Source organism: Panthera tigris, chromosome B3 (genome assembly GCF_018350195.1).
Source record: "Panthera tigris isolate Pti1 chromosome B3, P.tigris_Pti1_mat1.1, whole genome shotgun sequence".
NCBI lineage: Eukaryota > Metazoa > Chordata > Mammalia > Carnivora > Felidae > Panthera > Panthera tigris.
In genome coordinates, this window is record NC_056665.1 from 42,797,871 (window position 1) to 42,813,644 (window position 15,774).

Consider the following 15,774-nt stretch of genomic DNA (forward strand, 5'->3'; position numbering starts at 1 on the left):
AATTCAGGTATGTGTAAAAGATCCATTTAAAGTGGAAGGTAACCAATTTAATTTAATTTGGATGAAAAAATTATTGATAGAGTTTCAGATTCCAAAATGGAATTAACCTTTAAGAAACTACCACTTGTTGAGTTTGGGTATAGTATCCGTATTTACATGAAAAGACCATGAAGATGTTCCACCCTTTTTTGTTTGTTTGTTTTTGTTGCACGTGTCTGTGGTTAGTTCAGATTTTCTTCTTATGCTTCAATTTAAACAACATATTTCAGCGGATCAAAGGCAGAAGGAGGTATGTGAATCTAGCTGTCTTCTGCCAAGCCAGACGTTAAGAGATTTGTAAGATTGTAAAACAATGCTACTCTTTTCACTACAATTTTTTGTTTGGAAAATATGGTTATTTTTCATAAACATGTGTTATCAATGCTATTGCATAGTAGTTTTTAAAAAGTGAATTAAACATTTTTAAAAAATTGCTCAGTTTTGATTTCCACTCTGGCAAATATCAGTAGTTGTAACCCACACTAATAAAAAGCTTTGAAAGGTTCTCAAGTAAGTGTGTAAAAGGTGCCCCAAGACCAAAATATTTGAGGACCAATTTAGAGAGTGATTGAGAATCATAAATTTAGTATTCATCAGATTAAATAGAAACTTTCTAACACTGGGATCAAATAAAGATGAAACAAGAGGCTAAAACAGTTGTGAAGCCAGAAAGATAATAAGGTAAGGTAAGAAGAGTGAGTTACAGTAGTATCTAAACCCAGAAGCTGAAACTGTCTCTGAAAGCTGTTCTAGTCAAGTGGGGGTAGTTTTGTCTTTCTTGTTTCTTTTTAAGTAATACTTCTTTGAGAACTCAGTCTGTTTCTAGATGTTTAATTTATGAATGAAAAAGACTTAGGGACCATCATTATGGCAAGAAATACTGGTAATAACAAGGTCCAGATTGTTTATGTATTTATTAAATATTTTCGTCTTGAAACTTAGGGTTTTATTCTTGGAATCCAGGATATGGTTCTTTGGGGGTTTTTTTGTTTTTTTTAATTTTTTTAAATGTTTGTTTATTTTTGAGAGAGGGACAGAGAGAGTGCAAGCTGTGTAGGGGCAGAGAGGGAGAGGGAGACACAGAATCCGAGGCAGGCTCCAGGCTCTGAGCTGTCCGCACAGAGCATGACGCGGGGCTCGAACTCAAGAACTGTAAGATCATGACCTGAGCCGAAGTCGGACGCCCAACCAACTGAGCCACCCAGGCGCCCCTGGTTCTTTGTTTTTATAGTGGCAGGACAATTTGCTCTAAAATATCAAGAACAATTTTATTTAGTTATTAATTTTTTTAATGTTTATTTTTGAGAGAGAGAGAGAGAGACAGAGAGAGTGTGTGAGTAGGGGAGGAGCAGAGAGAGAGAGGGAGACATACACAATCCGTAGTGGGCTCCAGGCTCTGGGTTCTCTGTCAGCACAGAGCCTGATGCGGGGCTTAAACTCAACTAACTGTGAGATCATGACCTGAGCCAAAGTCAAGACACTTAACTCACTGAGCCACCCAGGCACCCCAAGGAAGAACAGTTTTAAGATTTCAAGCTAAATTTCATGTGTATTTTCTCAAATGCTATATATATAACCTGAGCTGGGTTTATATATTTTATTACAATGTTCAGATGTGGATTTTTTGACTCATTTGAACAGATGCCTGTCATGTGCTGTGTGCCTACATATTAGGATAATTCCTGTCCTAATGAAGATTCCTGCCTAGTGGCAAGACAGTTGTGTAAACATTTCAATTACAGTATAATCACTGCTTAGTGGAAGTCTATGTAAAGGTGCAGAGGTAGATGGCCCTGGAGCTGCTTGGAATAGTTGAAGAAGGCCTTAGGGGATCTGGGATTTGGGAGCCTCCCAGGAGTTTGCCTGGTGAAGAACTTCAGGGAAGTTCTGGGAATGATTCATATAAGAGAGAAGCATTAGCCGTTAGAAAGTTAGGCTTGTTTTGTTAGGTAAGAATAGTGTTTCTGAAGTATCCAGCGCAAGCATGAGTAGAGGAGATAGAACGGCACAAGGAGCTAGGGGTCAGATCTTGAAAGGACCTTTGTGTCATGCAAACACTTTTTCATTTTGTCTGCCGGGCTGCAGAGAGCCTTAAAAAAGAATTTTGAGTAGGGGATTAACAGGCTGTGAATGGCATTGTAGAAGGTATTAGTCTAGTGGCACCCTACGAGGATGTTTATTTTGGAGGTAGTGTGGAGACTAGAGGCAAGCGAGACCATACGGAGACCACTTTAAGAGTGCAGACTAGAGATGATGTCTAGTAGGAAGTTGAGTGTAAAGGTGTGTAACTTGGATCAGATGGGTGTTGCTTAATGCCATAAAAGTGAAGCAGTGCCAGTTAAAGAGGATGAGGTTTTAAAGGAATTAATTACTAAGCCAATTTCAAAGTACAGTTCAATGTACATTCTTCTCTTTGGGGGTTCTTTGTATCCTTAACTCGTTCAAGGGTTTTGCTTGTGAGGTGTATCATCCAGAGGAAGTTGCCTGTCACCAACCTAACCATTCATTTCATTTGTGTTCCTGTGTCCCTACCATATATTTGTGAAAACCTTTCCCTGAAAGTTTTATGTTCGGTCATTATTACATTTCCAGTATTTTGATAACCTTGAAATTAAAGTTAAACTTTAATTGAAGAGTCAAAAATATTTAAAGCACTTTGTGTATGGATATTTGCCTAATTTTTGTATAATTGTACTTGCCAAGTTATTTGTTAGATTAAAGGAGGTTATTCTAGACTAAGGAGGTTTATGAATTTCTGTTTGTATTGAAATAGCAGGTCAGTTTAGAATAGAAATAAAGCGAACTGTACCAGAATTTGCTGTTAGGAAGAATTCTCTTGTTTTTCTTTCTGTCCTCTAGTCTCCTAACTTGAATTTTATCCTTTTCTCACTAAAATGCTTCCACTGAGAAGGACGTAAACGTAAAAAGCACAAAAAACATTTTAAGAAACCTTTTAAAAGTCTTGATCGCTCGAAAGGTAGGTAAAAGTAGTTTTTATGCCATGTGTTATTTGTACACATCGCCACTTGATTTCTGTCTTCAAAGGTAAAATGAATGTTAGATACTCCATAACTTCAAAAATAAGCTTTAACTTGGAAACACATATTAAAGTCTAAAATAAATCTAAAATAAAACAAGGACACCAGAATAGGCTGTCCTTTCTGTTGAGTAGTGCCTTTGCTATGCTTTGGTCATTTGATAGTGAAGTATGTGAGAATTTCAATTCTTGACCTTGTATTTTTCTGTTTTTTATAGATAAGGCAAAAGAAGCCAAAAAGGATACATTTTTGGAAAAATTGGCAACCCAAGTAATTAAAAACGTACAAGTAAAAATCACAGACATTCACATTAAATATGAAGATGATGTAAGTAATTTAAACTTATTGAGGTGAAGCTAATAATTGTGTATTTTATGATACTAATTATTGATTTGTTTAGATATGGGTTATCCGTACCAGATTCTAAATCCATGATTTTTTTTTCTGATGAATATACTACCATATCTTTCCTGTGTTACACTTCTTTCATTAGGCATTTATGTGTATAAATATAAAACCACTGTATACCGCTTTCTAAAAGTAATATAATATATTTAGTTTTGTTTTAAAGTTTGAAAATTATGTAAAATAACCTTGAATTTTTTCACTTACCTAAGATGATGGAAATGCTATTCCGTCTCTTCTAAAAATGAGTTTGTATTCTTTTTTTTTTTTTTTTTTTTTTTTTGGGACAGAGAGAGACAGAGCATGAACGGGGGAGGGGCAGAGAGAGAGGGAGACACAGAATCGGAAACAGGCTCCAGGCTCCAAGCCATCAGCCCAGAGCCTGACGTGGGGCTCGAACTCACGGACCACGAGATCGTGACCTGGCTGAAGTCGGACGCTTAACCGACTGCGCCACCCAGGCGCCCCTTCTTTTTTGTTTTTAATAACTTAAGGTTTGGATTTAATTAAAGCAGTACTGACGTATATAGAACTTTTCTTTTTCTCACAGATTCCTTATAGAACTTCAGTTGTAGTAATACGTACTTGTAGTTTTGCAAGATACACTATCTCCATCTTATTTTGACTTTATTTTTTGGTTTTAGGTAGTCATTAAACTGAATTTTGTTAACAAATGTCTAAAAAACCTAAGTCATCAGTGCCCTTGTTTAAACAAACTTAGGAATATAAATCACCTCAACACATCATGGAAGTGAGAGTTATTATTGAAACTAATGGCGTATTGATGAATGTGAACCTCAGTTTGAGCTTTAACTAAGCTTTTTTACTGTGCAAGTACAATTAGAAAGGCACATTATTTCTCTCTTTTTAATAAAAAAAATATACAGAGATGCACAGGAGTGGGATAAGTAACATCAATAATGTTTAAGTTGGTGTCACTGACAAGATAGATTAAAAAGGTCTAAGAGGAAAAGAACTAAAAAGTGCAAAGGGATCTTCCTTGTATCATTCCTCTTTCAATGTTATTACCTTAATTATTGTATTTAGGATAATGAAAAATAGAGTTTAGGAAGTGGGGAGTAGGGAAAGTATAGTAATATATCATAAAGATGCTCACTGGATGATAGTAGTTTGTGGGTGGTGCTTTAGCAAGTGAGGAGTTATGTTTTATTCTGAAATAGCTGCAAACTATCTTGAGCTGGTTGTCTGAGGTATAAGGATGAGCGTGGAAATAAAGGAAGATAATAAAAAACTAAGCTCCCAGAGCGATTTGTGCTTCTTAGTTATTCCAGAGCATGCATTTTTCCTGCATTTGCGAAGGGTCTATGTGACTACACTCTGGAGTCCCTGTTGGATGACTTAAAACAGTATGTTTTTTCTTCTCTCTCTAGTTTCCCTAGTTTCTTTCATGGCCAACCACCCTGTATGACTTTTGGACATCCCTGTGATGTCTAAGACAATGACATTGTACACATTGTGGTACAGCGTAAGCATGGTGTGTCAATATAACTTATGTATCGAAGATCAGGAATAGAACAAAAGTTTAACAGGTTAAGAGAGTATGTTAAGAGTCTTGGGCCTTTCCTAACAAAGCAGTTTTGAAAAGTTAAGAATGTTAAAGGCTTAACGAGACAGTTCACATTTCTAAGTGTTAAAAGTAGTTTAGTGGCGCGGTTATTATCCATGACATCTTGTTTTCTTTATCTTTGAAGAACATCTTTAATAGTAGACCTAAAGAGACTGTCTCTTTTTCACTATTTAGACAAGAATCTAGTTAGTGAGAAAAGAGTTCACTTCATAAGAAAAGGGTTTCACTGGGAAAGTATCGTATTCATATCATGCCTACAAAATATGGGTAATCCTAGCCATGTTACTGCCTTTTTCTCTTCTTTTTTTCCCACAAATCCATTTGGATTGTGTGACTTACTTGCATACTAATTGCCCTATGTTGCCTACTGTACAGACTGGAGCATGGCTTCACTTTTACCATCAGTATATTTTCATGTCATCTTTTCTTTTTTGATAGGTCACTGATCCAAAGCAGCCTCTTTCATTTGGTGTCACACTGGGAGAACTCAGTCTATTGGTAATGTTGGCCTTATTTACAATTTACAGTTTACAATTACATGTAAAATATTGCCATGTCACAGGGTGAATTGCTAAAACCAACTGTTGATACAAACAGCTATTTTGTTTTTATGTGTAATTTTTTTTACAACTTTTCTAGAAGTTCAAAATTTATAGTGATGCTGTTATCACATTCTCTATTTCGATGTGTCTTTGAATTTAATGAATATCAAGATACCAATATCAAACATTGTTAAAGAATTAAAAGCTGTATCTTAAACATGTGGGAAGATAGGGGAAGGCAAATTTTTATAGAGTCATGTTCTCATCCTTGGTATAGGCAGGTAGAATTTCCAAATAGCTTAGAAATGTGTATATGTACAAGTGTATTACATTGAGATGTATATAAGGTAGTTTATTTTGGTTAAGTATTTTATAATGCAGTTTGCTTTTCTTCTAAAGATCTTGAAAGGTAAATAGTGTGTATATTCACGTTGGACATTTTTCCCTCTATTTTCTTTGGACAACTCAATGGTAGGAAAAATGGTTTAAAGTTAAGGACAGTGAGTAAATCATGCTGGGTACATATTTGTCTTCTCATTAGTTATATGGAGAGGGCCTTAGTGAAGAAAGAAGAGGAAGCAAAATGAAAGAGAAGGGGAGAAACAGAAAAAAGGACATGGTTCCATTGAGGCCTTAAGAATAATATTTCCATATGGAGAAACAGAGATATACATCAAATCGAAGACCAAAGCAGAAACATTGGGGGAAAAAAAACAAAACAGAAAACCTGGATGAACAAATTTAAGGGAACCAAGGAAGCTACTGTTTATTATACTGTTTACCTCTGCTTTCCAAGATGAATTTTAAGTAGCTCTTGATGAAAAATGAAATCTACAATAACAGAGACTACAGATAATTGCTCCAGAAAAACTAGACTAACAATATTAGTCATAAATGAGCACAGTATTTTACGTTGAGCTTCTAACCGACAAAACAAAAAATACAATTTAGTCACGTACTTCCCATTGACTGATAAAGAGGCCCACTAGTGCATACAAATGATATGTAGTTTCCTTAGTGTATACTGTTGTTTGATTCTCTATATCTTTGCTCAGACTCTTCATACCGTTTTCTTTGCCTGTATTACTTTCTTCTCTTTGTCTCCTTGACGATCCTGTTCAGGTTTTAATTCTTATGTTAGATATTACCTTGTCTTTCCAATTCCTTTCTCAGTTTCCTCTTAGAATTTATTGTTCTTTCTTTTACGCCCCCTATTATATTTTATTAGAACACCTGAAACATTATTTTACTGGTTACCATGATGGTCTCCTTCTGTCTAACCTTCATTCATTCACTGATAAAATAGTACTTTTATTTTAGAGTTTTTGTGATGATTAAAGGAAATAGTTTGTGTAAAGCATTTGGGACATGTCTGGCTCAGTAATTTTTTGCTTCAACTATTACACTGACTTTAATAACAACAATAATCCCAAACTTAGCTCTTTCTGTATCCATACCAATCCTTTTTTCCATCTTTCCAGTTACAATTGAACTCTTATATTTAAGGTGATCTTCCCACCTCTGATCTGGATCCCATCTTCTCCATGTCCTTAGGAGCTTTTTTCCCTCCTCTCTCTCTGCCTCCTTTCATCACTTCTTTCTTTCTTTCTTTCTTTCTTTCCATAAATTTTCTTTTTCCTAAAGCTTCAACTCTCTTCCTCTCCACGCTTTGCCCTCCTTCCACTCCTTCCTGTAAGCATTTAAACACATGCAAGTCTGGGTGTTTTTTTTGTTTGTTTCTTTAATTTTGCAGTTTTTAAAATTAAAAAAAATTTTTTTAATATAATTTATTGTCAAGTTAGCTAACATACAGTGTATATGGTATGCTCTTGGCTTTGGGAGTAGATTTCCCGTGATTCATTACTTACATAAAACACCCAGAGCCCAAATGTCCATCACTTACTTGATTGAATGGATAAAGAAGATGTGGTATATACATATACAATGCAGTATTGCTTGGCAATGAAAAAAATGAAATCTTGCCATTTGCAACACTGTGGAAATGTTTTTTTTTTAAGATTTTTTTTAATTTTTTTTTTTTAACTTTTATTTATTTTTGAGACAGAGAGAGACAGAGCATGAAGGGGGGAGGGTCAGAGAGAGGGAGACACAGAATCTGAAACAGGCTTCAGGCTCTGAGCTGTCAGCACAGAGCCCGACGCAGGGCTCGAACTCACGGACCGTGAGATCATGAGCTGAGCCGAAGTTGGCGGCTTAACTGACTGAGCCACCCAGGCGCCCCTTTTAGATTTTTTTTAATTTTTTTTTTTTTTTTTTTTTTTTTTAAGTAATCTCTACCCCCAACATGGGGCTTGAACTCATGACCCAGAGTTTAAGAGTCACACACTCTTCGGACTGAGCCAGCCAGGTGCCCCTCAGGTCTTTTACAATAAAATTAAAAGGGCCTCCTGAACCTTCTCCCACCCCACTTAGGCCCCATCTAACCGCTGCCTTCTCTTTTGCCTCTTTCTAACTTTCTGAGAGAATTCTCTACCTTTACCATCTTTGTTTCCTTACTGCCTGCTGACTCACTACCCAACGTACTGACTCTGCTATGCCTTTGAAATTGTTCTTAACAAGTCCATCAGTAATGCCCTGACTGCTCAATAAATTAGTTTTAGTTTATCTCATGGTGGCATTTGGCCTTAACTGACTATGCTGACTTTCTAGAAACACGGTCATGCTGTGATTTCCATATTCTCGTGGTTTTCTTCCTATTTTGCAAGAACTATTTATTTGATCTTTTAAAAGAATATGGGCCTTCTTTTTCACTATCTCATAGGCTAGCTTTTTTTTTTTTTAGTCATTTATTCATATCCAATTCCTTCCACACAGACACATAATTTAGACAAATAGCAACTCTAATTTTCTGGATGAAGGAACTCGGTTAAATTAGAACCTCCTCAATTCTGTTTTCACCATTCCTTTGATTTTGTCAAATAGATATGTAAGGGAACAGGTAACAGTAGTGAACATTAGCCAGATGTCTTTTCTTTTGTCTAAGTTATTTTGATATAGTTTATAAATATTAGAGCAATGTTTTATGATATATATACTATGTTTCACAGTTATTCTTTATTTCTTTTAGACTGCAAATGAACACTGGACTCCATGCATATTAAATGAAGCAGAAAAAATTATATACAAGGTATTAGACTGGATTAAGAATTTGTTATTATTTTTGTAGGAACACACACTTAACATATTTTTTTTGAAACCTTGATGGAGCCCAATGTGCCATTGAAGAGTGACTCAAGTGTAGGGCTTGGTTTTGGCTCTGCTTACTGTATGACCTTCTGTGATCACTTACCTTTTCTGAGGTTTAGGTTCTTCCCCTAGCAAAAGGAATCAGAAAAATTAATATTTTCCAAATGTATTTTGTGGAGCATTAGGTAATTGAGATATTAGATTTATAGAAAAAATATTCTCTGGTCAAGATTACTGATGGAAGTACTAAGCTGTACATAATTAAACAGTATGTTTCATTTTGTTTTAAACCACAGGACTTCACAATACTTTAAATATGCTAATAAACATTGTGAATTTGTAGCTTTCCCCACCTTGTTGTTCTAAATTCTCCTCCCCTCACCCCTCCCTCTAAACAGCCATTCCTGTCCATTGGAGGAATCATGTCTTTCTTATTCAACAAAACATGTACAAGGCCTGTTAAATAGTAAATTATCAATTAATATTTGATAACTGAATGAACGAATTTCCTTGGAAATAGTGTTGCTGGAAGCACAATTTACCAAATGCTAAGGTTAATAATAAAGTCCATGAATAACATGATTATGTTTTCCCCATATTTGCTCAAGTTTTTTCTTTAAAAGCTCAAAATGGCAATTGGATAATGTTAGGGTGAATATGAGAATAATCTTTTAATATTGCTTCATAATTTTAATGTGTTAGTTGCTTGACCTCTTTGATTTTTCTTTTACAGCTTGTACGACTTGATAGTCTTAGTGCCTACTGGAATGTAAACTGCGGCATGTCTTACCAGGGATCGAAGGAACAGATCTTGGTAATTTCAGTTTATGCCTGAAGAGCTCACTACACTCACTAAACTGTTTTTAACATAAGAAGTGCTGAAGGAGAACAGGATATAGTGTTTTGTTTAAGTTGTATTTAACTATACCAGAATTGTGAAACACAGTTTTTGGAATCCACTCTTTTTTTTTTTAATTTTTATTTAAAATAAATAAACTTCAAAAAATAAACTGGTATTTTTGAAGATCTTTGTGAAACCATTCACTACACAGTGAAATAATAACCTATACTATTACATTAAAACTGCATTTCCGGTTTTTTACACTCACATTTTGATGGCATTCTGGTTACATTGTGGTGTTTCACGTCAGAGCGATGACTTGAAGAGTATTGTAAGGAAAGATGATACCTTTCAGAGCTAAAGAACATCTTCTTAGCACTTTTTTTTAATTGAAGTGTAGTTGACCTTAGCAAATGTTGTAAACATTTGTGATGATGATTTCCTGAACAGTGAAAGGTCAATTCAAAACTTCAGTGTGCTAAGTTAGTCTTAGTCATTTTTATTTACTAAGAGGGAAAAGGAAGAACAGTTGAATTTTCTGAACTTTAATTAATTACAAGATTCTCTTATATCTCAGAAAGATATTGTAGCAAATAATTTGCCTTTGTGTAGAAAGTGTTTAAGATCTCAGTTCATGGATGTTTAGTTTTTTGTTTTTTTAAAAAAAATTTTTTTAATGTTTTTTTATTTTTGAGAGAGAGAGAGAGAGACAGAGCATGAATGGGGGAGGGGCAGAGAGAGAGGGAGACACAGAATCGGACGGAAGCAGGCTCCAGGCTCTGAGCTGTCAGCACAGAGCCCGATGCGGCTCCGGAACCCATGAACCGTGAGATCATGACCTGAGCCCAAGTCTGACGCTTAATCAACTGGGCCATCCAGGCACCTCCCCGCGTGCCCCCCCGCCCCCAGTTGTTTCTTTTTTAGTCAGAGGGGAACATAATACTATAACATTTTTAAATATTTAGAATTTTATTTTATTTTATTTTTTCATTGATTTAATGCTATTTATTTTTGAGAGAGAGAGGCAGAGCGTGAGTGGGGGAGGGGCAGAGAAAGAGGGAGACACAGAATCCAAAGCAGGCTGTCAGCACAGAGCCTGATGCGGGGCTGGAACCCATGAACTGCCAGATCATGACTTGAGCTGAAATCAGATGCTTCAGCGACTGAGCCACCCAGGCAACCTAGATACTCAGAATTTTAAAAAATTATCTACTTTTATATTTTTTTCCAAGAAATATACCCATAAATAATGCTCAGTGTGCTTTTCTTGTGGACTACTAATTAAAAAGAGGAAAATAAAGATACTGATTTAAGAACAACATTTCCCCCCCATGTGTAGATGAATATGTGTGTATTTCTTTTCATTCTCATCCTCAATTTTTTGTTTAGGATCAGCTGAAAAGTGGAATTCTTACAAGTAGCAATATACCTGCAAATCATCAATATAGTAAGTAATGGTAAAAGTTTTACTTCATATTATAGAAAGCGTAGATTTAAATACTCTGCCATAATATACTTTTTGTGGTAAAGTTACTTTGACAAGACAAAAGTATGGATTTTATATTTTAGTTTTATAATATAGCCTATTTGGATTATACCTAAGTGTTTAGGAATAGGTTATGACATATACATACCACGGGAGAGTAAGAGAGAGGAGGGAAGTACATCTGTAGTTCATTCCCAATGACTAAACACCCTTGACCTCCCTGTTTTCTTTTTACCTTGTTATCACGTTTGTTTGGGGCATTAGGTTTTCTTTGTTTAATAACTCAGTTTCTGAGATTTTGGTATTCTCATGGTCAACCCTACCATGTCACTATTGCAGTGTTATGACAAACCAACCATTCTAGAGTTATTTATTTATTTGTTTATTTTGAGAGAAAGAGAAAGACAGAGACAGTGTGTGTGTGAGCAGGGGAGGGACAGAAAGAGAGAGAGCGAGAGAGAGAGAATCCCAAGCAGGCTCTGCACTGTCAGTACAGAGCCCAACATGGGACTTGATCCCATGAACCGTGAGGTCATGACCTGAGCCAAAACTAAGAGTCAGACACTTAACCTACTGAGTCCTCCAGGTGCCCCCATAGAGATTTTCTAACTGGGCTTTTCTAATTCTCGGCACCCTCACCTTTACTTATTTTTCAATAGCCCTATAACAAACGAGCCTGTTTATTTATTTATGCTGTTTTCTCCATTTTAGTTTCATTCTAAAGAGGCTTTTGTTTTGTTTTGTGTTAAATTTAGTACACCCCTTTGTGTTTGTGCTGAGCTTTCATGCTCATCTTCTTGCATATTCTATATTACTGTAGTTTACTCTCGTTTTCTTCATATTTTATAGCTGACTGCCATGATGTAAGAGTTGGCACTTTCTCTTTATGTTCATAGACCTCTCCATTTAATGATAATGATGTTTTCAGATGAAAGTGTTTAGTTTCATACGTGAAAGAACTATTTTAGAGAAATCTACAACCTCATTTATAAGTGGTATCCTCCACTTGTAAATAACCTTTAAATAAGTTAAAAATTTTATACAATCTTATGCAATTGTAAATGCTGTACGATATCACAATTTATCTAACTTCGATACTGTTCACAGTTAAATATATTACTTTGCCCTGTCATCTTCCCTAATATGCCTTTTCATGCTGGTTCTTAACTTCAGGAATATTTTCTTTATTTGATTCTAAGATTGTATATGTAATGATAATTTTGAAATTGTAAAGTGGTAAGCAATTTTTTTCTTGGTAATATGAATTTCATTCATGATTCTGTTCTAAATTCTGCCATTGATTAAGACAAATAATCAAATTTTGTTTCCTACCTTGTGTAATATTTTTAATGAATAATAAAATCATTAAATGTCTCATAGTAAGGAAGAGAAGCCTAATTTTATATAGCCAGAATAACCAAGAGTAGATGGTCTACTATTTTGTGCATTTTTACTTAGAAGCATAGGAGTACAATTTCCTCCTTAGAGATCCCCATTTAACTTATAGTCGATGTTATGCAGATAAGTAGATGCTTAAATATTTTTTGGTAGTGTTTTTTGTTACATTTTTTACATATTTTAGTCATTTTTCTGTACTTTCAGAATAGTGTTTTCATAATTATTTATAGTTGTTCATTTGTAAAGGCTTATAAACATACCTTATGTCTTCCCATGTGATGATAGTTTTCCAGCCAATATCAGCTTCTGCAAAGCTCTTCATGAATCCTTATGCGGAAACAGAGCTGAAAACACCCAAACTTGACGGGAACATAGAAGTACAGAATATTGCTGTTGAATTGACTAAATCTCAGGTAGGATTCAGGTGGACATTTCTAGCTTTGATAAGCTTTGAATCTCAACTTCATTTGTCCTTTGTGATTATTCCTTCTCTGATGCTCCTCTCCAATGCTCTGGTGGTTCTTTTATATATTTACACGTGTGTGTGTGTGTGTATTTTTTTTTTAAGAAAATAAATATCAAATTAAAAAAAATATTTCCTTCATTTTATGTGATCTTTTCCTTCTTGGTAGAGTATCTTACCAAGTTATAGAAAATGACGTTATTCCTATTTAATTCTCAATTGTTGATGGAAGATTTTAATGTGTTTTTTCTTCCTCAAATTTTAATAGACATATTCGTATTAAATATTGTCTACTTAATTTTTAGAATAGCTTATGTTGGCAGCATTTTCTTCCATCATTTGTTTCTCATTTGGTTACATGCACGGGGAGTTTGGGTAGCAGACCTGGAGAACTGAAAATGAAGGGAGGACCAGGGATTTATTTAGCTAAATGACTTTTAGCTCAGTGCAGTCCAATAAGAATGTACAGTAGTCTCTCCTTCTCCACGGTTTCCTTCTCCTTGGTTTTGCTTACACGGGTCAACTGTGGTCTCCAAGCAGATGACCTTTCTTCTGATGTATCATCAGAAGGTCACTAGTGTCCCAGTTCTATGTCACAGTGCCTGTATCATTCACCTCACTTTGTATCATCATTAGGCATTTTATCATAAGAGGAAGAGTGAATGCAGAACAATAGGATATTTTGAGAGAGAAACACACACCACATTCACTTAACTTTTATTACAGCATCTTGTTATAATTATTCTCTTCTATTATTGTTGTTAATCTCTTGTTGTGCCTAATTTATAAATTAAACTTTATTAGAAGTATATGTGTAAAGGAAAAGCATAGCATATGTAGGGTTCAGTACTATCCGTGGTTTCAGGCATCCGCTTGGGGTCTTAGAACATGTTTCCTGTGGATAAGGAGGGGATTACTGTCATTCAGGTTGTATATGTAATTTAAAATTTAATTTAAAATTTTAATGTAATTTAAAATTAGTTTAAGATTTTCTAGTTGTTACATTAGCAAAGTAAAAAGAAAAGATGAAATTAGTAAAATTAGTAACATTCCATTTAAGCTAGCATACCTGAAATATTATCATTTCTGCATGTAATCAGTATAAAACATTGTTAAGATATTTTACATCCTTTTGTTTTTCCTAAGTCTTTGAAATCTAGGGTGTATTTTAATCAGTATAAAACATTAAGATATTTTACATCCTTTTGTTTTTCCTAAGTCTTTGAAATCTAGGGTGTATTTTAAACTTACAATACATGTAAGTTCGGACTATCCATACTGTAAGTGGTGAATAACCATGTGGTAACCAATTGGTAAAAATGTGTTAAGAAAAACAGAAGAAATAGCTAGATTTGCCCCTTTCTTTATCTTATCTACAGTCATGTTGTGTGTGTGTTTCCCTTCATTTGAATTGCTTACCTGGTACTTGCAGAGTTGTATTGGTGATAAGATGGACAATTAAATACGTTTATCTTGCTTTAGTTATATAATGATTTTCTGGAGCCATTTTCAAATCAGCTCATAGATAGTCAATGCTGAAATGATGGTCCAGAGGAAAATATGTAGTTTTAGGAACAATCATGTTCCAGGTCACTAGTTATAGATAGTGTGTTTGGTTGTTTCTAAGATATGCCTTTATCTTACACTTTAGCATATTTGAAAATAGGATGTATTATTATTATGGATGGTATGCCAGTTTTAATTGGCAGCATTGTTTTTTTTTTCTTTTTATAGTGGAACTTAAAAATTATGTTACAACTTACAATTGATGGTGTCTTAAATTTGATGAAATATATATATATTATATATATATATAATATATATGTATATGTTATATATGTATATGTGTGTGTGTATGTGTATATACGTATATACATATATATGTACATATATATACACACACACATATATATAGCGTATATTTTAAAGTTTATCTTGAGAGAGAGCATGAGCAGGGGAGGGGCAGAGAGAGAGGGAGAGAGAGAGGATCCCAAGCAGGCTCCATGCTGTCAGCGTGTAGCTGGTTCAGTGACTGGAACCCATGAAATGTAATATCATGATCTGAGCCAAAATGAAGAGTCGGACGCTTAACCGACTGAGCCACCCAGGTGCCCCAATTTGATGAAATATATTAACAAGCAACCATGATCGTCATTATTTCAAGGAAGTTGGAGTCTTACGAGACTGAAAATATAATAAAATATGGTGTTTATCCATGTGTGAAATGTAATAATTATAACTGTATTTTTGTTTTAATAGTACTTAAGTATGATTGACCTTTTGGAGTCATTGGATTATATGGCTAGAAATGCCCCTTACAGAAAATATAAGCCTTATTTACCACTTCATACCAATGGTCGACAATGGTAAGTTAAAATTTTTTTTTTTTTTTGAGAAATATATAATAGAGTTAGGAACTCTCAGATTTAAGAGACCTTTAAAGCCATGTGATGAAACCACTTTTTTTCTTTATTAGACATGAAAAGGATATCTTTTGTATTATGTCTTTGTTAATTTTTTGTAAACACATTCTCTTGTACTCTTGCTTTTAGAGTATTACTGAATTTTCCACTTAGCATTAAGACTTTAATCATTTTTTGGTCTTATTGTCCATGGGCTCAATGTTAGAACCATATTGGGATAGTATTCATTTTGTATAACATGTCATTTTGTGTCTTTATGATTTTGCTTTGACATACCCTCTTCTTGGAGTTGTTTGCTCATTTTGTAATCTGTTTATGTCAGAGAATTGTACTGGACAATTGAA

General features: G+C 34.6%; 1 protein-coding gene across 1 annotated transcript in view; it reads left to right on the forward strand.

The window, feature by feature from the left end:
• Window positions 1–15,774, forward strand: part of VPS13C (vacuolar protein sorting 13 homolog C) — a 193,366-nt gene that overhangs the window by 30,640 nt on the left and 146,952 nt on the right. The window contains 7 exon segments of the mRNA XM_042988726.1: window positions 3,295–3,404; window positions 5,509–5,568; window positions 8,701–8,760; window positions 9,553–9,633; window positions 11,050–11,107; window positions 12,830–12,957; window positions 15,267–15,373. Of these exon segments, the coding sequence (XP_042844660.1) occupies window positions 3,295–3,404; window positions 5,509–5,568; window positions 8,701–8,760; window positions 9,553–9,633; window positions 11,050–11,107; window positions 12,830–12,957; window positions 15,267–15,373 (604 nt within the window).